The following is a 25,883-nucleotide window of genomic DNA, read 5'->3' as shown; positions in this document are numbered from 1 at the left end:
CAGACAGTAAGGCATTACAGTCATCCAACCTGGAGGTAACAAAAGCATGAACTAGTTTTTCTGCATCTTAGTGACATTAAATTTCTTATCTTAGCGATATTTCTGAGATGAAAGAAAGCTATCTGGCTAATGTTATCATTATGAGTTTCAAATGAAAGACTGGAGTCGATGATCACACTGAGGTCTTTTACTGCTGCACATGAAGAAACAGAAACAGAAAGGTCATCCAGAGTTACTGTGTAATCAGAAAACTTACTTCTAGCTGCATGTGTTCCTAGTACAAGTACTTGTGTCTTGTCAGAATTAAGCAGAAGGAAGTTAATAAGCATCCAGTGTCTAATGTCCTTTACACATTCCTCAATTCTATTAAGCTGATGTGTCTCAGCTGGCTTTGCAGAAACTTACAACTGTGTGTCATCAGCATAACAGTGGAAATTAATACCATGCTTACGAATAATATCACCAAGAGGTAACATATATAAAGAAAAAAGCAGTGGACCTAAGACAGAACCTTGTGGAACACCAAAGTTTACCTCAGCATGCATAGAAAAATCACCATATCCATCAAGAAACTGATAGCGATCAGTTAAATAAGAGCTGAGCCAGGAGAGGGCCGTTCCCTTAACTCCCACAACATTTTCTAGTCTATCCAGGAAAATGGAATGATCAGTAGTGTCAAAGTCTGCACTAAGGTCAAGCAACACAAGCAGCGAGACACAGTCCAGACCAGATGCCAACAGCAGGTCATTTACTACTTTAACCAGTGCTGTCTCTGTGCTATGATGAGGTCTAAATCGACTGATACATTTCATGGTTGTTATTCCTATGTAAATATGAGCATAACTGCTGTGCCATAGCTTTTTCTAGGATCTTGGAGATAAAGGGGAGGTTTGCTAATGGCCTTTCATTGGGCTGACAGGGGTCGAGGTCAGGTTTTTAAATCAGGGGGTTGATAACTGCAAGTTTAAAGGACTTGCGTATGTAGCCAATACTAAGGGAAGAATTGATTATTTCTAGAAGAGGTTAAATTGCTTCTGGTATTATCTGTTTGAAGAGACGTGTAGGTAAGGTATCTAGTACACAAGAAGAAGATTTTGATGTGGAAATTAATGAAATTAATTTGATTTCTTGAAGGGGAGTAAAACATTCTAATTGCTGAGCTGATACAGTTATATTGTTAATGACTGGGTTATTTAAGTTGTCTGGGCTTAAATGAGTAGTTTGAATTTTTTTGTTGGATATTTTCAATTTTGTGATTGAAAAAATTCATGAAGTTGTTGCTGCTGCATATTGCAGGTGCGTGTGTGTCTGTAGTGGTCTTTTTCTTAGTTAATTTTGCTACAGTATTAAAAAGGAATCTAAGATTATTTTTGTTATCTTCGATTAGGGTGGAGAGATACGTTGATCTTGCAGCACTAAGAGCTTTTCTATACTTCAGGAAGCTCTCCTTCCATGCTAATTTGAATACGACCAATTCTACAAGGAATATCATCGAATTGTGCAATCTCTTGCTCTTTCTCTCTCTCTCTCTGATGTAATGTGTAAGAAACTGAGGGTGTGAGAGAGTGTCAATATTAGGCACTAATGAATAACTGGTTTAATTATGACTCATTGTACCCCAGTGTTTAATACACGATAAACTTTATTGCGCAACATCTCTTTTCTTTCAGATTTCTGTTATCTGACTCTGGATCCCAACACAGCACATGGTTCCCTCCGTCTGTGTGAGAAGGACAGAGCGGTGAGATGCAGTTATAAAGAGAAGCTGTTCCCTTGTCACCCTGAGAGGTTTACCTCCATCGCTCAGGTGTTGTGTAAGGAGAGTGTGTGTGGACGCAGTTACTGGGAGGTGGAAAGGAGCAGTGAGGGATGTGTGTACATCTCAGTCTCATATAAAGGGACCAAAAAAAAAGAGCAGCCCAGACGGACCATATTTGGGTACAACGATCAGTCATGGAGTCTGGTGTGTTCTCGGACTCCTCCTCTTCATTTCTATCACAACAACATTAAGACCGAGTTCGGAGTTCCATCACCTTCCAGAATAGGAGTGTACGTGGATCACAGTGCAGGAACTCTGTCCTTCTACAGCGTCTCTGACAGGATGAAGCTCCTCCACAGAGTCCACACCACATTCACTCAGCCTCTATACGCTGGGTTTACTCTGTGGGCTCCTGAATCAGTTGTCAGGTTTTCTGATCAACAATAATGAATCATTAATGTATAGTATCCTGTACTGAGTGCTGCAGAGTTCTGGTCTGAAGGTGTTGGTTAATTCCCTATAACAGCAGCTCTGACAGTAGTGCAGCTGCAAATTATTAGTGTTTCTACAACCCCGATTCCAAAAAAGTTGGGACAAAGTACATATTGTAAATAAAAATGGAATGCAATAATTTACAAATCTCAAAAACTGATATTGTATTCACAATAGAACATAGACAGCATATCAAATGTCGAAAGTGAGACCTTTTGAAATTTCATGCCAAATATTGGCTCATTTGAAATTTCATGACAGCAACACATCTCAAAAAAGTTGGGACAGGGGCAATAAGAGGCTGTAAAAGTTAAAGGTACAAAAAAGGAACAGCTGGAGGACCAAATTGCAACTCATTAGGTCAATTGGCAATAGGTCATTAACATGACTGGGTATAAAAAGAGCATCTTGGAGTGGCAGCGGCTCTCAGAAGTAAAGATGGGAAGAGGATCACCAATCCCCCTAATTCTGCGCCAACAAATAGTGGAGCAATATCAGAAAGGAGTTCGACAGTGTAAAATTGCAAAGGGTTTGAACATATCATCATCTACAGTGCATAATATCATCAAAAGATTCAGAGAATCTGGAAGAATCTCTGTGCGTAAGGGTCAAGGCCGGAAAACCATACTGGGTGCCCGTGATCTTTGGGCCCTTAGACGGCACTGCATCACATACAGGCATGCTTCTGTATTGGAAATCACAAAATGGGCTGAGGAATATTTCCAGAGAACATTATCTGTGAACACAATTCACCGTGCCATCCGCCGTTGCCAGCTAAAACTCTATAGTTCAAAGAAGAAGCCGTATCTAAACATGATCCAGAAGCGCAGACGTCTTCTCTGGGCCAAGGCTCATTTAAAATGGACTGTGGCAAAGTGGAAAACTGTTCTGTGGTCAGACGAATCAAAATTTGAAGTTCTTTATGGAAATCAGGGACGCTGTGTCATTCGGACTAAAGAGGAGAAGGACGACCCAAGTTGTTATCAGCGCTCAGTTCAGAAGCCTGCATCTCTGATGGTATGGGGTTGCATTAGTGCGTGTGGCACGGGCAGCTTACACATCTGGAAAGACACCATCAATGCTGAAAGGTATATCCAGGTTCTAGAGCAACATATGCTCCCATCCAGACGACGTCTCTTTCAGGGAAGACCTTGCATTTTCCAACATGACAATGCCAAACCACATACTGCATCAATTACAGCATCATGGCTGCATAGAAGAAGGGTCCGGCTACTGAACTGGCCAGCCTGCAGTCCAGATCTTTCACCCATAGAAAACATTTGGCGCATCATAAAATGGAAGATACGACAAAAAAGACCAAAGACAGTTGAGCAACTAGAATCCTACATTAGACAAGAAAGGGTTAACATTCCTATCCCTAAACTTGAGCAACTTGTCTCCTCAGTCCCCAGACATTTACAGACTGTTGTAAAGAGAAAAGGGGATGACTCACAGTGGGAAACGTGGCCTTGTCCCAACTTTTTTGAGATGTGGTGTTGTCATGAAATTTAAAATCACCTAATTTTTCTCTTTAAATTATACATTTTCTCAGTTTAAACATTTTCTCAGTTTAAACATTTGATATGTCATCTATGTTCTATTCTGAATAAAATATGGAATTTTGAAACTTCCACATCATTGCATTCTGTTTTTATTTACAATTTGTACTTTATCCCAAGTTTTTTGGAATCGGGGTTGTATGTCATTTATGTTCTTTTCCCATTTTGTCCTTTCTTTCTGTCCATGAAGTGTATGTGGTTAAATCACATTTTAAAATCAGAACTCGAGATAGAATTCACTCATCTCATCTCATTATCTCTAGCCACTTTATCCTGTTCTACAGGGTCGCAGGCAAGCTGGAGCCTATCCCAGCTGACTACGGGTGAAAGGCGGGGTACACCCTGGACAAGTCGCCAGGTCATCACAGGGCTGACACATAGACACAGACAACCATTCACACTCACATTCACACCTACGGTCAATTTAGAGTCACCAGTTAACCTAACCTGCATGTCTTTGGACTGTGGGGGAAACCGGAGCACCCGGAGGAAACCCACGCGGACACGGGGAGAACATGCAAACTCCGCACAGAAAGGCCCTTGCCGGCCACGGGGCTCGAACCCGGACCTTCTTGCTGTGAGGCGACAGCGCTAACCGCTACACCACCGTGCCGCCGAGATAGAATTCTACAATATGCGAATACAATCGAGTTGTTACTTGGAGGCTCAGTTTTTCAGAGTAGCACTACATCACTGAAACACACACACAGCCTTGAAACATCAATTCTGTATCTTCACTAAAAGACACACAAGAGGATTTACAGCAGGACCGTGTCTTACTACAAGCACTAAAAACTACCACATTGTGTTCATTAAGGATGGAAATAAAGCAGAAAAATTTCACTGTCATCTGCACTTCAGTGTCATTTGTTCTGCTGAAATATTTTCCTCATTCTGTCAGTTTGGAATTTAGTGAGGAGTGAAAATGAATCGAAATAAATGACTCTTTATTCCCACAAGGGGAGTCAAAACCTGATTTGATTTATTTTGCATTGTTTATTGCTAATAGAAGTCCCACTTTCTCATGAACAGAGATAAAAATTAAGTTGGTAGATGAACATGTTTGAGATCAGAGATCCTGAGTCGCCTCAATCAGTCATTAGATGTGTCTTTGAGAAGTAGGAGAACACTGGAGAACCAGGAGGAAACCCACACTGACACGGGTCATTTTACCTTTGGGTCATTTTAACATTGTTAACAGACTGAAATGAATCTCCTGAAAGGCAGAAGAAAGAAATCTGCTAGTAATGTTAACGCAAGACTTTATCTAATCCCAGTCAGTGCAGGGTTCAAACCCCATCCACCAGAAATATCATTAAAATCAAAGGGAAAGGCAGAGACGAGGCGAGATCATCAACAGGAGATCTATCCAGAATAAACACGGCTCACAACTGAGGAGATTTACTAACCCACAGGAAGGGCTCAGAGGAACTGAAGGGTCCATGTGGATTTTATAAAAACAGACAGGAAATGAGTTAAGGAAGTGAAGAAGCCCTCTGGTGGTCTGGAGGAGAAATGCCCAGGTTAAATATTACAGTGTTCATCCACGTTTCTTTCATTTTTCTTTGAGAACACACAGGCCTAAAATAATTTCACTTCAATGAGCTGTTACTATAGAAACAAGAACGTATTATAGAGCAAGCCGATTAATATAAACCTGCACTACTGTCAGAGCTGCTGTTATAGAAAATTAATCAACACCTTCTGACCAATCAGAATTGAGAACTGGAACAGATTTTTTTTTTTTGCTTTACTTGATTGAAAAAGAAAAGGATTTTTAAAAAAGAAGTTTTTCCAACAATCATGTTGAGAATCTAAATCAGGAGTCAGAGCACAGACAGATCCAGTTCACAGAGACAGATTTATCATCATTCTTCACACACACAATAAATGACAACATTAAAAGAGATGTTTTTTGGAGGAAAAAGTCAGTTGTAGGTTACAGTGATTTTCACAAACACATATTTAAGACACTGTAGTTATTTCCCACAGATTAAATAATCTAAAAATATCCATCCAAAGTGGAGAAAAAACCCCGTTGCGTATCAATACAGCGGCTTGCTGACATCCTGACCTCAGTATTAAAAGCTTCTGTTTGAAAATGAGTTCAGCACAGAAACTCCATCACTGGGGGAAACTTTATTCTCCTGTGCTCTTATCTTTTATTCTGCAAAGCTTTGACTGTAATATTTGAATAAAAATCCCAAACTCACAGATAAACCTGGATTTATAAGGTTCTATCTGCGGGCCAATCATCATCCAGGCTGAATATGGGATGAACACGACATCGGCAGCCTGAACCGATCATGTACTGGATGTTCTAATGGAGTTTAAATATTGTTCAATGTTTTACAATCAAATCTCAGGGTTTAGAAACAACTTCAGATTTGAAAAAGTGAATGTGGATTTTACATCTTAGAACACAAGCAGAAAAATCAAATTCATTCCAAAAGTGATGTTTTATTTTTATATAGTGTGACCTGAACAGGTTTAAAATGTTGTTCTGTTCTGGCTTTATTACTGTTTATTAGTTATTTAATGAGACGCTGCTTAATATGAAACGAACACAACTTTATAATGCGAAGGTCATGAGATCATTTTCTTTTTAAATTTGACGAGTTTCTTGTCTGACAGTTAACTTTTAACATTTCCTTTTTAATTATTTTAAATTAATCATCTGTTTTAATTTAAATATTAAAATGAGTGTTTTTGTGCAGCTGGATTGTGTTCTAGTGAAACAGACGACTGAGCAACAACGTGGCAACGTGCAGGAATTTTACAGAAAACACTACACACTTTTATTCTGGATCACACAATCTCACTGTAGAACCAGAAAACCAAACCCTAAACCCAGCGTATAGAGGCTGAGTGAATGTGGTGTGGACTCTGTGGAGGAGCTTCATCGTGTCAGAGACGCTGTAGAAGGACAGAGTTCCTGCACTGTGATCCACATACACTCCTATTCTGGAGGCTGATGGAACTCTGAGATCAGTCTTAATGTTGTTGTGCCAGAAAGAGAGAGAAGAAGAAGAACAACAGTACAGTCTCCAGGACTGATTGTTGAGTCCAAACCCACACTCATTACCCAGTCCTTTCCTGCTGATGTCTTTATATGAGACTGATATGTCCACAGCAGCACCGCTCCACTCCACCTCCCAGTAACAGCGTCCACACACACTCTCCTTACACAAAACCTGAAGCCAGGAATCAAATCTCTCTGGATGATCAGAGTAACGCTGCGCTCTCTCACTGCATCTCACCGCTCTGTTCTTCTCAGACAGAATGAGGAAACGATGTGCCGTGTTGGGATCCAGAGTCAGATAACAGAAATCTAAAATAAAAGAGAAAAACAAACTGAACAATGTGAACATGAATATCCGTGCTGGGGGCGTGGTCACGAAAACAGCAGTTCGGTTGCAGTGAAAACTTTTCTCTGTAGAACCCTGTCACTCCCCCTCCCCCCACTCTGGGCTCAACAACACAACAAAAGGGCAATAATATAACAACCAATCAGAATCCAGATACAACAACCAATCAGAATTCAGATACAACAACCAATCAGAATTCAGATACATTCTGTTGCCAAGTAAAATTGTTACCTGTCAAAGTTCTCGAGCCCTCGTGCTGTTTTACCGTTAGATCAATCACATATCAGCTTAAACTAGCATTCTAAAACTAGTTAAAGATCCCACAGAAGAGAGCGACTCCCCCTGCCAGCCTCATGGAATTGAATAAGTTGACTTAAAGGAACAGTCCACCGTACTTCAATAATGAAATATGCTCTTATCTGAATTGAGACGAGCTGCTCCGTACCTCTCCGAGCTTTGCGCGACCTCGCAGTCAGTCAGACGCAGTCAGACGCGCTGTCACTCCTGTTAGCAATGTAGCTAGGCTCAGTATGGCCAATGGTATTTTTTGGGGCTGTAGTTAGATGCGACCAAACTCTTTCGCGTTTTTCCTGTTTACATAGGTTTATATGACCAGTGATATGAAACAAGTTCAGTTACACAAATTGAAACGTAGCGATTTTCTATGCTATGGAAAGTCCGCACTATAATGACAGGCGTACTAACACCTTCTGCGCGCTTCGGCAGCGCATTGATATCTGAGCTCCGTATCAATGCGCTGCCGAAGCGCGCAGAAGGTGTTAGTACGCCTGTCATTATAGTGCGGACTTTCCATAGCATAGAAAATCGCTACGTTTCAATTTGTGTAACTGAACTTGTTTCATATCACTGGTCATATAAACCTATGTAAACAGGAAAAACGCGGAAGAGTTTGGTCGCATCTAACTACAGCCCCAAAAAATACCATTGGCCATGCTCAGCCTAGCTACATTGCTAACAGGAGTGACAGCGCGTCTGACTGCGTCTGACTGACTGGGAGGTCGTGCAAAGCTCGGAGAGGTACGGAGCAGCTCGTCTCAATTCAGATAAGAGCATATTTCATTATGGAAGTACGGTGGACTGTTCCTTTAATTAAAAAGTTTACTGTTCTATGAAAGGGTGTATTTGCATGATCATTATTATTTTACTAGTGGCATAAAATTGTCTTGAAAAGACGTCAACAATATTGTTTATCGCAATAATTTCTGAGACAATATATCATCCAACAAAATTTGTTATCGTGACAGGACTAGAACTGTGTGTGTGTGTGTGTGTTAGATGTACATTTCAGAAAGTCTTCTCTGCTCTGTGGTTCTGAAATTATCTGAACTGCTGCAGCTGTGGAGAGAAAAATGGAAACATGAGTTTGTGTAAAAGATGGAAAGAGTTTAAAGTGATCCAGTCAGTTTATTCATTTTAAATCAGTGTTTTAGTTCAAAGTGTCGGGTGAATAAAGTGTCTGCAGAAAAGAAAGCAGGAGCATCGCTAAGAAATAACACATCACTGTGTTTCTCCAGCAGGAACAGCTCCTCTTACCATGTGGAGGGATTTTGTTGAATTCCTCCTCACAGAATTCCTCGAGTCTCTTTTTCAGATCTGAGAGAGAATTCCTCACTCCATCAAATGAGAGATGTTGATGGACAGTGATGCTGGATGTGTGAAATGATGGTCTGGACATTTCAGGAGTGCAACGTCCAGAAGCTAAAACCTACAGAAAGCAAATGAAATGTAAAACCCACTTGTGATGTCAGACAGGGACATTTATTGTTCCCTTAATGAGAGGTGTTTTAGAGAGTGTGTGAGGAACAGCTGGCTCTGTAGATCAGACAGTGAGTGTTACCTGGAGGAAATGGATGTGATCGTGTGTGTGTGTGAAAGCTGCTCCAGCTCAGTGACTCTCCTCTGAAGATCAGCAATCTCCTGCTCCAGTTGCTCCAGGAGTCGTTCAGCTCGACTCAGTTCAGCCTTCTCCTGATCTCTGATCAGCTCCGTCACCTCACAGCGCTTTTTCTCCATGGAGCTGATCAGCTCAGTAAAGATCCTCTCACTGTCCTCCACTGCTGTCTGTGCACTGAGCTGTTAGGAGACACACACACACACACACACACACACGATTTAAAGCTCATCTATCATTCCCTCTCTTACTGGGACTGTAAATGACTCGTTGTCCATGTTGTGTGTGTTTCTAGGAGCAGCTCTGTCTCTGCTCACTGCTCACCTTTATAGTGTTCACAGCCTGTTTCAGCTCCTGCACCTTCTTCTGCTTCTCCTGGATTCTCTGCTGGGATTTCATCTGCTCCTCCTTTAACTCACTCTGAGGACAAATAAAATACATTCAGCTTTTTATACAGTACGAGCGAACTGGTTCCATATTAATGTCAGTTCAAAGTACATTCATGTTTCGCTCTGAAGGTTATGTACTCTGTGTGTGTGTGTGTTTGAGAGAGAGAGATGTTCACTAACTGATCTGGGCTGGGTTTCCCGAAAGCCTCTTAAGGCCAAGAGAGTTTTAAATGACCTCTTAAGATCCATCATCAAGCTAACGTGGTTTTCCCGAACAACATCGTAGCACAAGTCGTCCTTTAGTTTGCTCGGAATTTACGAGAGACCCGGAGCACTCGTTCAAAACAAAGAGCGACTCGCTCGCTGCCGAATCCACAGAATGCGCATGCGGCTCTGAGGGACTCTCACAGTCAGCGGGGGAAACTGGGGTTGAATCTGCTGGTAGTGTTCAATTAGTTTTCTTGTACATTGGGCCAAAAAAAAAAAAAGTGTGTTTCCGGTTACGTAGATTTCAAAACTAGGGTCGGTAGGCAGGCATTTTTTTTTCAAGATGGCTGCCATAACCTATATTTAGACAGGAATAATTTCACAAAATATAATGAATTTCTTTGCAGGTCACCTGAGTTACCACCTTCTGATGAATCTGATGCAGCATGAGACACCTTTTAACATGAATTTTTCTGTAAATATAACAGCTCAATACACCATGAGAGAGAGAGAGCAGCCCCGCCCCTCTCTGCTCCCTGAGTGGAGCTCGTCGCCTTGGTAACGGTGCAGGGAAAAGACACAATATAACAAGCAAAGAGCGCTTTTTCTCTCAGAGTTCCCTCTCCTCGAACAACGCTGATTTACACGGAAACGAAAGGAGCTATTCACAAAATTCTTTCCCATTGAGTGCTACAAGGCTCCCATGAACACATAAATGTAATTTTTTTTAGTCCCTAGTGTAAAAAATGTGGACACTAGAGCAAGTTAAAAACAAGTGACTTTTCTGATTTTGCAGTAAAAGCGCTGCCACGTTTATAATGTGAGTCTATGGGAGAGCGCGGCTGTCCTCTCCTTACTTTCAGGCTTCTCATTCAAAAACTGTAAATCCTATCGCTCAGGGAGACACTTGTCTTGATTCACACAATGTGTGACTACAACTTTTGAGAAAATTGTGTGTGTAGAGTGAAAATTGTGGCTGAGAAAACAGTTTAAATGAGAAAGTTAGAGCTTTTTTTTTTTCAAGCTGCCTACACTCTAGGGTTGGGCGGTATTACGGTAAGAAGGTATCCCAAGGTATCCAAAAGTACCAACGGTATCGGTCTCATTACCATCATTTTAAAAAAATATATAATATCTAAATAAATATGGAGTACATGAGGTCATAATATAAAATAATAAATTGAAGATCGTCCCGAATAACTGTGTGATCGTATTTTCACTAATTCTATCAATTTCCTAAAGAAGTTCTCATCGCGTGCAGGGTTGTTTATGTCGTTACCATGGCAACCCTGCGTGACATTTTGGAGTCTGACAGAAAGCTTCGCAAGAGACTGAGACCGGGGGTGTCATGGCTCAGATGGCTAAGGCACCGTACCATAAATCCGGGGACCCGGGTTCGATTCCGACCCGAGGTTATTTCCCGATCCCGTCTTTCTCTCCCCCGCTCATTTCCTGTCTCTCTATACTGTCCTATCTAAAAAAAAAAAAAAAGAGACTGAGACTGCGGTTGAAAGATGGCAAGTCAAGATAACGAGTTAGTGGCAAAAAAAAATAACATCGGCAGTGTGGCAGTATTTTGGTTTCAAAACAAACGAAAAATCTAATATGTCCCCTAAGGCACACCATAGCCTGGGGTACTCCACTTCCACGAGATCTCTCCAATGAGTTGTTTTTTGAGTAGGTTACATGAGTAACAACAAGGTAAAATAATATAACGTATGAGATTTGGGATGTGGGTAATAAACGTTTGAAATGTCATCTACTGAAGAAACGGAAGAAAACATCGTAGCGTAAACTGTTGGGTTTCTGATGGGAATTAGCAATGCGCTTGCTATCTTTGTTGGGTGTGTTAAACCGTATGGATTTAAGTGGAATAATTGTAAGGAGTTATGTGATCAAGACAACGTTTTAAGCAAGGTAAGGCCATTTGATTATTAATTTCCCCGCCATGGCATGACGTGGGCCCATATGATTTTGCCTTGTGCAGCTATCACGCATTTGAATTAGGTTCGCCTCATTTGCGCTGAAGAATATGGTTTATCGCGCAGTCTAAACGGACTTGGGTGTTGGTTGATTCTTTTTCTTTTTCTTATTTCCCATGCTTGAAAGGGTATGATCCTGCTCATCGTGTACTTTTTTTTGATGGAGTAGGCGAAATAGTGCTGCAAATGGCGTTTCAATGCAGACATGTGTAAACGACAGTTGAATGCTATTTTCAAGATGAAGGAAGAGTTGCGTGATGCTTTGAAATATCTCTTAATGCTAGTGTTGCCACACGTCCAGGTTTTTCCGGGATTGTCCCGGTTTTTTGTGGAAAATGGAAAATGTCCAGGAAAATGGAATAACCTTCCCGGGACACGTTTTGTCCCGGTTTTTTACTTCCTCACATTATCCCCCATTGAAATAAACACAAATCATTAATGTTTCTCGCAGCCACTTAACATATTAATAGTTTTCACGTAAGCGGGCATATTGTAGGCAGCTACTTGTGTGGCCTCACCGAATGTTTGCGCACGCAGCCAGTCGCCGTTGCTAGGTGATCGTGGTCAATACAACGGCGGCCGCGCGAAATCAAAGATACTGGAATACCGTAATACCAAACAATAGGTGAGAGTTCCCTTGGTCGGTGCGCGAATAGGCTGGCTGTCTACTTCCTATGTTCTGATTCTGATAAAGGCTGGTTCTAAAGCCTGGGCCAATTTCATCAATAAATGAATCATTAAATAAATCATTAAATATATCAAAAAAGAATGCCTGAACACTGGCGTGAGAAATGAATAAATCAGTTGTCCCAATAACATAGCACCTCTCTCTTGTGATTAAAACAAAGGATTAGGGCTATTTGGTATGATACGGTAGTCTAACTTTTAAAGTTCAGTTCTCCAGAGAAAAGGCTAAAACAACAACGAAGCAGACTGAGAGAAATTATATTGATTATATTTGTATTATTTTGATTTGGAAATGGAATGGGAGGAGAGACTCTTCAGAGGGCTGTTAGCCTACTATTAAATATTTGTTTAAAAAAAAATTGGCGTCCAAATAAGATCATTCCTATATGAACTTATTTTTTGTAATAATATTTGTGGCAGTGCCCATTTAAGGGTTAAGAAGACAAAATGAATTTTAACTAAACGCCTAACTGCACCAGTTGAACTGTTTTATTTTTAAACGTGAACATTCACATAAGGCATAAGGCATCGTAGATGTGCGTGTCCGCAGCCCTCAACCCCCGCGCTCGTACGTGCGCGCAGGCGCGGCCGCCGACCGATGTGTCCCGGTTTTTTACAACTCAGATGTGGCAACCCTACTTAATGCACAAAATTCGCTTTGCTGCTTAATCCATACCACAGTGCACACAATTCGCTATGCTGCTTTTAAATAGTACATTTGAGGCATAGGCGCACGTTACACAGTAGGCCGAAACAAAATATTTTTTTCTCGGTAATACCGTATACCCCGGGAAAACACAGAGACGGTTTAAAGGTATCAAAATTTGGATACCGCCCAACCCTACTACACTCTAAACTCCTGAGCTCCACTGGTGTGTAACGCAATAGACACCCATTATAAAGCCTGAATTTCTCCAGATGTGCTCATGGTGTTTGATCTGTGACTGATCAAAAAGTATAGAGCCTAGCAAAAAAGTTGAATGCCAAATCCACACAGGAGAATTTTGTCTCCGTTTTAAAGTTTGAATCATGTCTCTAGGTGAAAGACAAAATAAGCGTTCTCTCTGCTTCTGTTCCCTCCGACGGCCCCGACACACTACTGCCTCCGCCGAGTGCGCGCACACACAGCATGTCAGGGCCGCGGATGAGTTCCTCTCCCTTGATCAACGAAGTCGGCGGGGAATTTGTGGTTATTATCGGTACAAACAGCGCAAACCACAACTTAAATGAGTGCGGTTCAGTTTGACATTATTGTCAGTCCATTAGATAAACATTTAATTTTATTAAAATCAAAAATTAATATTTAGAGCCTGTGGGCTACAAAAATAAGTAATTAAAAGTAGCCGGCTGGACTTAATTGTGTAGTCGGCTGTATGGCCGGCAGCCGGCGCTTGTGGAAAGCCCTGATTTTCCCAGTGAGTGACAAAAACTTCCGGTTCATGCGGTTGGGTTATATGTAAAAGTCGCGACTGGGGAAAAAAACGAAAAAAAAAAAGTTTAGGGTCGGGCGGTACGGATTAGGGTCGGTCGGGTAACCGGAAACACACTTTTTTTTTTTTTTGGCCTTGCAAGTACATCGAGTTAATTATCATAGGTGGACAGTAACGAAGTACATTTACTTGAGTTCTGTACTTAAGTACACTTTGAGTATCTGTACTTTACTTCAGTATTTTTTTGTGGAAACTTATGACTTTAACTTCACTACATTTGAAAGACAAATATCGTACTTTTTACTGCACTACATTTCTATCAAGGTCCTCGTTACTCGTTACTATGAAGCAGCTTTGAAAGTGGATGTTTTTTTCTTTTCTTTTCTAAAACGTGATTGGTTTTTCCGCAGGTGACACTGAGACAGTCTATCAGTAATCACTAGGGTCACGTCACGTCCATAGACTGGATAAAATCAAGATCAATGATTTCTCCGCAGCATTATTTAACACGATCAGTTGATGGCAGAATGGAAGGAGGCGGTTCTTCTGGGGAATGCACACACCCACGGTTCTATAGCTAGAACCCATGGTTCAGTTTTCTGAAAGGAATAAAGAGTCGTTTCATTTTAAATGTTTGCTTTGTTTGCCTAAAACGGAGCACATCACGGCCTACAAAAACTCCCCATCCGACCTGCAGAAGCATATTGTGGAATATAAATGTTTTATTCTATGCAGTCTGATTAGTCAAGTGACTTTCTGTGGATTTGCCCACCAAGTTGCCATAGTCTTATCCACGTCTAATGTTTACACATAGTTAGTTAACTTGGACACTGTTAGTTATGTCTAATATGATTGCCTTTAGCAGCTACTAATGCCTATATTGGGGACGTGAACTGCAAAGACGCTCTTCATCCTGTTGCTCTTTAGGCTCCTTCTTACGAGTCAGTTCGGGAAAACCACGTACAGAGACAACGTTCATTCCTTAAGTCAAGTCAAAGTCCTTCCCACGCCTTACAGTACCTGGTATTCCTAGGCAGTCTCCCACTCAAGTACTAACCAGGCCCAACCTGCATGTGGCGCATCGGGCGGCGCCGATCTCCGTTTCCATAGCCCTCGGCCTCTCGCCTATTACATAGCTAGGGTTACAGTGGGGGGCTAGTCCTCTGGTAACCACGAGAGTTTAACTCCCCATGCACATCTGTATTGCAGTGTGCCTTGCCAGATGGCAGTAGGTACCATTTTTATGATGGTCTTTGGTATGACCCGACCGTGAATAGAACTCACGATCTCCCAATCGAGAGGCGGACACGCTACCACTAGGCCACTAGTCGGTTCATTCCTTAAGAGAGTCTCTCAACTCTCTCTTTAGGTCGAAAGGGCAACGTTATCAGGAAACCCACCCCGAACCAGATTACGACCATCACTGAAGATAAATTTAACACTCTGTTCACCAGAACACAGACAATTTTAATCAGCTTTTACAGAATCCTTCTGATTGAGACACACATTGAAATTAAAGTTCAAATCATATCACTGACTAAAGCACCTGTTTCTAGATGGGAAACTATAATTAAGATGATTTAATTCTGGAAAGATTTCTAGTTCTCACCTGTTTCTCAGCTCTTTCTGCTGCGACTGTGACGGTGTCGTGACCGTTGTGATGATCCATCATACACAAATAACAGATGCAGGTTTGATCAGTACGACAGTAGATCTCAATCAGCTTGTTATGTTCAGAGCAGATCTTCTCTTGGAGTTTTGCTGAGGCTTCAATTAATGTGTGTTTTTTCAAAGCAGGACGTTCAAGATGAGGTTTCAGATGAGTTTCACAATAAGAAGCCAAACAAATCAGACAGGACCTGACAGCTTTGTGTTTTCTCCCGGTGCAGAAATCACACTCCACATCTCCAGGTCCAGCGTAACACTGAGCAGGAGAAGCAGCTTGGACTTCAGTCTTCTTCAGTTTCTCCACCACTTCATCCAGCATGTTGTTTCTGCGTAGAACAGGCCTTGTAGTGAAAGTGTCTCTGCACTGAGGACAGCTGTAGACGCCCTTCTGAACCTCCTGATCCCAGCAGCCATTAATACACACCTTACAGAAACTGTGACCACAGAGGATAGTCACCGGATCCTTCAGGAGATCCAGACACACTGGACACATGAACTGGTCCTGAGCTACTGAAATACTGGCCTCAGCCATTTTCCTGAAATCGCAACGAGAGAGAGAGATCAGTTTTGTTTTCTCTGAAATGACAAGTTACTTCCTGGTTCTGTGTGTTAAAGAGAGAGAGTGATAGAGAGAGGAAGAGCACAAACACAGAGAGATCATGAACACTCCTCTATTACCAATTTCATCTCCCTTCAGTGCAGAAATATAACCCCGATTCCAAAAAAGTTGGGACAAAGTACAAATTGTAAATTAAAACGGAATGCAATGATGTGGAAGTTTCAAAATTCCATATTTTATTCAGAATAGAACATAGATGACATATCAAATGTTTAAACTGAGAAAATGTATCATTTAAAGAGAAAAATTAGGTGATTTTAAATTTCATGACAACACATCTCAAAAAAGTTGGGACAAGGCCATGTTTCCCACTGTGAGACATCCCCTTTTCTCTTTATAACAGTCTGTAAACGTCTGGGGACTGAGGAGACAAGTTGCTCAAGTTTAGGGATAGGAATGTTAACCCATTCTTGTCTAATGTAGGATTCTAGTTGCTCAACTGTCTTAGGACTTTTTTGTTGTATCTTCTGTTTTATGATGCGCCAAATGTTTTCTATGGGTGAAAGATCTGGACTGCAGGCTGGCCAGTTCAGTACCCGGACGCTTCTTCTACGCAGCCACGATGCTGTAATTGATGCAGTATGTGTTTTGGCATTGTCATGTTGGAAAATGCAAGGTCTTCCCTGAAAGAGACGTCGTCTGGATGGGAGCATATGTTGCTCTAGAACCTGGATATACCTTTCAGCATTGATGGTGTCTTTCCAGATGTGTAAGCTGCCCATGCCACACGCACTAATGCAACCTCATACCATCAGAGATGCAGGCTTCTGAACTGAGCGCTGATAACAACTTGGGTCGTCCTTCTCCTCTTTAGTCCGAATGACACGGCGTCCCTGATTTCCATAAAGAACTTCAAATTTTGATTCGTCTGACCACAGAACAGTTTTCCACTTTGCCACAGTCCATTCTAAATGAGCCTTGGCCCAGAGAAGACGTCTGCGCTTCTGGATCATGTTTAGATACGGCTGCTTCTTTGAACTATAGAGTTTTAGCTGGCAACGGCGGATGGCACGGTGAATTGTGTTCGCAGATAATGTTCTCTGGAAATATTCCTGAGCCCATTTTGTGATTTCCAATACAGAAGCATGCCTGTATGTGATGCAGTGCTGTCTAAGGGCCCGAAGATCACGGGCACCCAGTATGGTTTTCCGGCCTTGACCCTTACGCACAGAGATTCTTTCAGATTCTCTGAATCTTTTGATGATATTATGCACTGTAGATGATGATATGTTCAAACTCTTTGCAATTTTACACTGTCGAACTCCTTTCTGATATTGCTCCACTATTTGTCGGCGCAGAATTAGGGGGATTGGTGATCCTCTTCCCATCTTTACTTCTGAGAGCCGCTGCCACTCCAAGATGCTCTTTTTATACCCAGTCATGTTAATGACCTATTGCCAATTGACCTAATGAGTTGCAATTTGGTCCTCCAGCTGTTCCTTTTTTGTACCTTTAACTTTTCCAGCCTCTTATTGCCCCTGTCCCAACTTTTTTGAGATGTGTTGCTGGCATGAAATTTCAAATGGTCTCACTTTCAACATTTGATATGTTGTCTATGTTCTATTGTGAATACAATATCAGTTTTTGAGATTTGTAAATTATTGCATTCCGTTTTTATTTACAATTTGTACTTTGTCCCAACTTTTTTGGAATCGGGGTTGTATAACCCATGTAGCCGCACTGATTAGGATTAATTTCATGAAATACTCACAGAATGGATCTTAATTTTCTGGACTTTCCCACCTACTGACACCTCAAGCACAACTTTCAGCCTTGTTGATAAATTAGTTTGTAGCCCACTTCTCACAATTACCGCAGAGAGGGGCCCTGGGTTCGTAAAGCAGCTATTTTAACTTAAAATAAACCCCCTTGTAATCATAGTTTTACAACAAGTGAATGATGGGCAGCTACATTACTCACCTTTACCCTTAGGGTGTCTAAGAAATATACAAACTTTAAGGAAATAACCAGTCAATTATTTATTTAGCTTTTAATATGATTTCACAACATAACCCTATCTGACAAAAAATAAAATTAAATAAAAACTTATTTGTCTTTCTTCGTCTATTTAAATCACAAAAATCAAAATCACAAAGATCTCCTTTCAGTCAACAAAATTATATTCCTTTAAGTTTCAGTGAAAATGATCAAATACCCTTTAAGTTGGACAATAGAGTGCTCCGAGATGATGCTAAAAATAGTAACACTGTGGTCTGCGCGGCCATCTTGGAAGTCACTCGCTCCAGAGAGCTCATAGAGTACACATCAGCTATTTACATTCACCGATTCGTTTCTGCATTAGAGGGCTTAGAAGCTTGTATTTTTTAAGAATTTAGACATCTGAAGTGATGGAGCACTACTGTGATAGTTTAGATAAGCAGGCACGGGAGCGTTATGCTGAGAAGTAACATTTCATTGGGAATGTAGATCCATACACTGTTAGTGAGAAGGAATGGAAAGCTGACCCCAGCTTGTTGCCACATGTGACATACATCGATCTTGTGAACTATCTAGTGTTTCACCCAAGTCCATTTTGTGAACTAAAGGATTTCCAGAACTACAAGAGTATGGAAGCATACAATAGATTTGTGTCTGGTTGGGTCCGCGATGTGTCGGTGTTGACTGCTGAAGACGGAGAGACAAAAGTGATCAGAGGGAAAGTGTTACACTCGCAGAGACTATCCCAGCCTAGTCTACACCCCTGGATAATAGTTGACAAGAGACATGCTATTTTGTGTGCACATTGCAACTGCATTGCTGGACTTGGGGAATGTTGCTCCCATGTTGCTTCCCTGTTGTTTTATGTTGAAGCGGCCACGAGACTGAGGGAAAGAACGATGGTCACACAACAGCCGGCATACTGGATGCTACCGGCGTCTAGGACATCTGTCCCCTACTCTCCCCTGGCCGAGATCGACTTCACGTCATCCAAGACCATGAAGAAACAACTTGATAGGAAGATAGACAATGGAGGCAATCAGGCGATACAACAGGACCGCAGGACCCCCCTCAAGGCAGCCAGTGCCATCCCACAGTCACGTTATGACACTTTCTTTCAAGCCCTTCTTCCTGACAAACCAGCTTTTCTCTCATTGGATTCTAACTTTTCACATACCTACAAGCCACAGTCTCTACAGCCCAACTATCCACTTTTACTGTCTAAACTCTACATTGAGGACATGAACATGGATGACATTCATGAACATTGTGTCAGTGCTGGCAAAAAGGTGACGGTGACAATTGAAGAGGCAAGGAACGTGGAAAGTGTGACACGAGAACAGTCCTCAAGTAACATGTGGCACAGCTTCTGGACAGGATGCATTACCGCATCACGAATGAAGGCCGCCTGCAACACCCCCCTAGATAATCCCTCGCTTAGTCTCCTGAAGCAGATTTGCTACCCGACATCGCACAAGTTCACTTCAGAGGCAATGAAGTATGGCTGTGACAATGAAGAGGTTGCCCGTACAAAGTACACTGAGAAAGCAGAAGAACACCACACGAACTTGTCAGTTTGCAAGTCAGGTCTTGTACTCAGCATGAAGTACCCTCACCTCAGAGCATCTCCCGATGGGATCGTGACGTGTGACTGCTGCGGCAAGGGATGCATTGAGATCAAGTGCCTCCACTGCATGAAGGACGAAAATGTGCGAGCGGGGAAGGGATCGTGCTTAGAGGAGACACCCCATGGTCTACGACTCAAGCGCAGCCATCCTTACTTCTACCAGGTGCAGACGCAAGTTTTCCTCACAGACGCAGACTACTGTGACTTTGTGATGTGGACTGCAAGTGACCTGTTTGTAGAGAGGATCGAACCAGATCCAGAACTCTGGACCGAGATAGTCGCGAAATCAAGGAAGTTCTTCGATTCAGTTGTGTTGCCTGAACTTGTCGGGAAGGTCTACACGAAGATGAACACGGAACCTCTGCAACCCAGCGGCACACAACAAATGTCCTCAAGCGACAACATCCCCGGCCCCTCAACGAGCACATCCGACTGAAGTTCATCAACATTCAGAGCGGCACGAAAACCCCGAAAACAAAAGAAGAGGAAGGAAATGGCAGATGACGGGCCCCTTTATTGTCTGTGCCAAGGCCCAGAATCTGGTCGGATGATCCAGTGCGATTCTGTGAACTGTTCGTACAAGCCATATGAGTGGTTTCACTTCTCCTGTGTAAAGTTGAAAGAACCTGATGGTGAATGGTACTGCCCTGACTGCAGCGAAGGACGCTTTCTCCAAAGACTAAAAGACTTTCGGCGATGAGATCTAAATTGACATAACTGTAGCTGATATTGTGACTAAAATTCCTGCTTGACAACATTTTAAAAGAAATATATACCAAATGGCAACAAATTACAAACTGAAAAACAAAACATGTCTGCAGTAAGAACCCTAGCTGCACTGATGAGCCTTGGGAAGGCAAAACATGTTTTTTCTTACTTCAATATCATGATCTTAATAGACATGAAAATAAATATCATCAAAATGTACGGATCATCATGATTGATATTAAGTATTCACAAAATCTGGAAACAAGTCAGGTAATGTAATTTACAATATTTACTTTGCAAACCACTGAGGTATATTTTTTTATTACTTTAAATGTGTTAACAAAATTTATTGATTAATAAATGCTAAAAAATACTAACAAGAAGACAAAGTCATCAATTTTCCCTGCATCATTAGTTTTTCAGTAAATTTGGTTACATTTCCATTTAGCACAAACCCAAAGCAAAAACCCAAATGTGGCATGCCACAGCCTAAGTCCTGTTTACATAGAAACCACAAAAAATTAAAATAATTTCTGGGTAAATCCCCCCAAAAGGCACATCAAGTGATCATGCTTGACATGTGTATATAAGTTTATTTATAGCTATGCAATATTTGCAATACAAATAAACTCTTTAAATTATCCTTCGTTATTGTTAAGTTTTTATTTGTCGTGGCACATATTCCAAGGTACAAGAAACAAAACAAAAATACTGAAAACCTGTTGGACATACAGTCCCCTCCAAAAGTATTGGAACGGCAAGGTCAATTCCTTTGTTTTTTTGTACACTGAAGACATTTGGGTTTCAGATCAAAAGATGAATATGAGACAAAAGTTCAGAATTCCAGCTTTTATTTCATGGTATTTACATCTAGATGTGTTAAACAACTCAGGACAGAGCACCTTTTCTTTGAACCCACCCACTTTTCAAGTGAGCAAAAGTATTGGAACATGTGACTGATGGGTGTTTCTAGTTGCTCAGGTGTTGCCTTTTAGATTGATTGCTGAAACTTTAAATAGTTCTTGTTTTTGGCTTTGGGTTTCACCTGTGAAAACTGTATTTGCTGCTAAGCAAACATGAAGACCAGAGAGCTGTCAATGGGAGAAAAGCAAACCATTTTGAAGCTGAGAGAAGAGGGAAAATCGATCAGAGCTATTGCACAAACATTGGGCATAGCTAGTACAACAATTTGGAATGTACTGAAAAAGAAAGAAACTACTGGTGTACTGAGCAACAAACATCGACAGGAGTGTTTTAGAATTTTCATAAAATATGAAACATGTTTCGCCCACCCCAGGGCTCATCAGTGCAGCTTGGGTTATCCACAGAGACAAAAAGATATGACTTTATCTTTTGCACAAAATGGATAAACTGCAGACATGTTTTTTTTTGTTTTTATTTTAATTTTTTTTAGATAATCAAAGTGAAGCACAACATAGGAATGTTTTTAATCATGTTTTTACTCAACAGTCATAGATAAATGTCAATGCATGTCAGTACTTTCAATCAAAAGGGACAACTGAAGGGCACATATTTGTCAAGGCACAGCATACATGTACAATTTTGTCCAAATAGCAATGATCATCTCCAGGTTTAGTGATGACATAGTCAATGGGGCAGGTACCACCAAGAAAAGCATATTTTTGCCTCACAGTTCCTATGACTCTTTCCACATGAATCCTGACATTAGCAATTTTTCTTGTCTCTTCGACTTCAGTTGCTGAAAGTTGTTCTTTTCCTTTCCTAAATGCAGGATATATAACCTCAGCACCAACAAGAGCTACCAGTTCCCTGATGTCAAAGCCACGATCTGCCAAAATTACATCACCATGAATGATTTTGTCCATAAACTGACAGTTAGCCGTTAGATGCTTGTCGCTCACTCTGCCTCCCCAACCACGAGAAATAAAACTGACAGTTCCTTGTGGTGTCACAGCAATTAAGTATTTTGCAGTGTTATGGTGTTTGTAACTGTACCAAGTTTGGGCTCTTGCCATCATATTAGAAGGCCTGTCAATAAATATTTCGAAGCAGTCAATAATGCAGGTTATTTTCCTTCTAAAATATTTTCTAAACACCATCGGTATTGTTTCATGGAGTTCTTCACGAGATGGCCATCGAACTAAAGGCTTCAGTGCTGAAAATAAAATATTAAGAGTCTCTAAAAATGTCTTGGACACAGTTGACCTTGAAACACCAAATCTGTAGGCAAGATCTGTAATGGGCATGTTAAGTCAAAGCCGCATCAAGGTCATAATAAGCCTTTGAAATTTGGTTAAACAACAGGTTGTTTTTTCTGTCATTTCTGGAGCAATCAGGCTAAACAGTGCCATCAAAGATACAAGGGAAGGAAGCCCAGTATAATATTCTACTTTTTCACTGTCCTCAAAATCTTCAGGGTTGTTCGCTCTCATTTTCTGCATGGCATTCTTCGCACACTCATTTTGATCCTTCAATTTCTCATTTTCCTCTTTCAATCTAGCATTTTCTGCTTGAGCTTCCTTCAGTTCCATAGATACTCCATCAATTTCATTTTCTGCTAATGGCAAAATGTCGCAACTGTCGTCCTCTGGAGGACAGGATACACTCAACTCCAATAGAGTCATTGCAGCTTCTGTCTTCGCTGTTGCTTTCCTTTTCAGCAGTCGACTGTGCCGCTTCGCAGATTTCAAGGGTGACGTGGTCCAGGGACTGTAGCCTAAATTCTTGCTTGGAATCCAGTCAGGATCGGTCTCATCCCAAGGATCTGGCTTACCTGCAACAACAGTACACACATTAGGTCACATGTCACAAAGTACAATAACACATCAATTGGATTTTGATACAGTTAAACTATATATGCTCCAAAATAAGCACATATCTGATCATCATGACCCATGAAGCACTTCATAGGGATCAAAACAACTTACAATTTTAATTGTCATTACTTCAATTAAATCTTTCTATCATCATTGATATGTTTGAACAAGTGAAACTGAGTTTTACATCTTTTGGGGAATATATCAGCCATTAGAGGCAACATCACTGATGATGAAAATGTGTACTACCTTTTATCAAGGAAATAGAAATAAAATAAGCCAAAATCTAAATAATGTTTGAAAAACTATTATCATTATTATCAATTATTTTAGTCAGTGAATAAAATGTAGGCCTAGCATGTAACTTGTACTAACAGCATGTGTACATAAACATTACTAGGCCTAGATCTTAAATGCCATTTGATGCAACAATGCACTGCAGTAGACATAAGCTACCTAATGTGACAAATATATCCATTAATCATTGCTGAAAGTACATAGAAAAGATAATATTTTATTTTAGTAACTATGAAATTCAAGACAATTTAACCTACCTGTCACAAAGTGATCAGAACAAATCCGGATACAGTCCAGTTTTCCTAAATTTGAGTGGTTAATGGCAGCCAGCCACTGTCGTCTCCTCTGCTCGCTTTTCTCCTGTGCTGCAATTCCCTAGCTAGTCACAACTTTGGGGAGTCTGTGGAAGCTTTTGCCACCCTTTTCCCCTCGGTTACTACAGCCAACAATGATGCACGTATTCGGCATTGTCACCCCTTTTTGCTTCGCTGGACAACAACAATGCACTGACACAGCGACCTTTGACTTCCAATATGGCCGCCGCCAGGTGCGCGCTGACCTTGAAGCACTCTATACTGCCTTAAATAAAACTGGTGCACCACGGATCCTCGATCTTGAAATGAGTGCAGTGGTTGAGTGATTGAGCAGTAGACTACTCAAAGTAGTGGCACGTTTGCAAGCCTGTAGGTGCAGTGGTAATATAGTCAACTTACTTGGGTCTTCTTGAAAAAGGAGTCAATCGTCCCCTGCCTTTTCCTTTTCTGCATCCTTGTCAATATTGCATGACAAAAGAGGACAGCATTAATAGTCCTATGGAAATTAACACAATCTTTTAGGGCATGGCACCTGGGACAACTGTTTGAACGACGGCATCGCAAGTGCTTTGAGAAGGGTCTGTCTGCAGAGCTGCAGAGCCAGGCACAGTAAGCAGTGCATGCGACGTCAAACCTGGAACGGTGAATCAGGAGCGGTAAAACTGGTGTTGGCTCTGCAGCTCTGCAGACAGATACTGTATTATTGAGCGCTTTCGGCACGCTACGCAAACTGGCTATTATATTCATGCAACTGCTGATTGGTCGGGTGAGAAAAACTGTTTTGAGTCCATTGCGTGGCTGTTTTTTGTCTAACGTTATGGCAATAGTTTACTTCCTTGTTACACATTTTATAGTAGCTGTATAATTTTCATAATGATGTAATTTTAATCTGACAAAAGTGTGGGGGATGAAATTGTGTTTCAACAAAAGTGGGGGGGATGAAACGTACGCATCCCCCGTGGGTGATACGCCTCTGCATACCACATATTCTGACAGAAACAAACACAGGAGAATTACAAGACTGAGATTTGGAAAATAATCTACTGAACGATACACAAGTTCTTTTTAAAAAAAAAAAAAACCTCCAATCAGTGTCCAACTTGTGGTGTAAAAGAATGTCAAACACCTGCTTCTAGATTGTATCAAATATCCAAACTTTCATGATAAAATTATTCAAAAAATAAACAATTACATATTAAAATTAAAAACTTACTTTTACATAAAGAATTTTATAATGACATAAGTTTATTATTGAAAAAGAAATAAAATTAATTTTGAAAAAAAAAGAAAATTGTATTTAATGTGTGTGTGCTTGGTCACAATACGAACTAGTAGTTCCAATCCTGAAAGGACGCCAAATCACTTGGAGTGGGAGCGTCCCTAAAAGAAGCTCAAGTTAGTAAATCTCCTCAGTTGTGAGCCATGTTTATTCTGGATAGATCTCCTGTTGATGATCTCGCTTCGTCTCTGCCTTTCCCTTTGATTTTAATGATATTTCTAGTGGATGGGGTTTGAACCCTGCACTGACTGGGATTAGATAAAGTCTTGTGTTAACACTACTAGCAGATTCCTTTCTTCTGCCTTTCAGGAGATTCATTTCAGTCTGTTAACAATGTTAAAATGACCCAAAGGTAAAATGACCCATGTCAGTGTGGGTTTCCTCCTGGTTCTCCAGTGTTCTCCTACTTCTCAAAGACACATCTAATGACTGATTGAGGCGACTCAGGATCTCTGATCTCAAACATATTCATCTACCAACTTCATTTCCATCTCAACAATCTGTTCATGAGAAAGAATTCTTCATCAACCCAGAATAATGTTCTTGATAAAACATGATGTCAGGAATAAAACAGGATGAGGCATGCTGCTCCAGGAAACTAATCTGCGATGAGGTGGTGGGATGTGACCCAATACAAAGTGGATTAGTTTCCATTAACAGCATGTCATGAAGTGTTCAGGCACTCGTGAAGCCTGGAGCACTCATACTGAGTGAAATGGAGATTATGTTAAATAAAGATCCACTTTTGTGATTTCTATTAGCAATAAACAATGCAAAATCAATAAAATACGGTTTTCCTTCCTGACAGCTGCGTCCTCCTCACTTTTAAAATGGCTCCAACATTCTTTAG

At 41.0% G+C, this 25,883-nt stretch overlaps 2 protein-coding genes across 2 annotated transcripts in view; one reads left to right on the top strand and one right to left on the bottom strand.

Moving 5' to 3' along the window:
• Positions 1-25,883, top strand: part of LOC132878569 (stonustoxin subunit beta-like) — an 82,006-nt gene that overhangs the window by 2,677 nt on the left and 53,446 nt on the right. The window lies entirely within an intron of this gene.
• Positions 6,565-25,883, bottom strand: part of LOC132878072 (tripartite motif-containing protein 16-like) — a 104,500-nt gene continuing 85,181 nt past the window's right edge. Inside the window, exon 3 of the mRNA XM_060913639.1 lies at positions 6,565-7,141. Within this exon, the coding sequence (XP_060769622.1) occupies positions 6,609-7,141 (533 nt within the window). The 3' untranslated portion in view covers positions 6,565-6,608. The remainder of the gene's footprint in view (positions 7,142-25,883) is intronic.

The sequence above is a fragment of the Neoarius graeffei genome, chromosome 2 (genome assembly GCF_027579695.1).
Source record: "Neoarius graeffei isolate fNeoGra1 chromosome 2, fNeoGra1.pri, whole genome shotgun sequence".
In the NCBI taxonomy this organism is placed as follows: domain Eukaryota; kingdom Metazoa; phylum Chordata; class Actinopteri; order Siluriformes; family Ariidae; genus Neoarius; species Neoarius graeffei.
The sequence above is the reverse complement of the archived record's forward strand: the minus strand, read 5'-3'. Positions and strand labels throughout refer to the sequence as shown.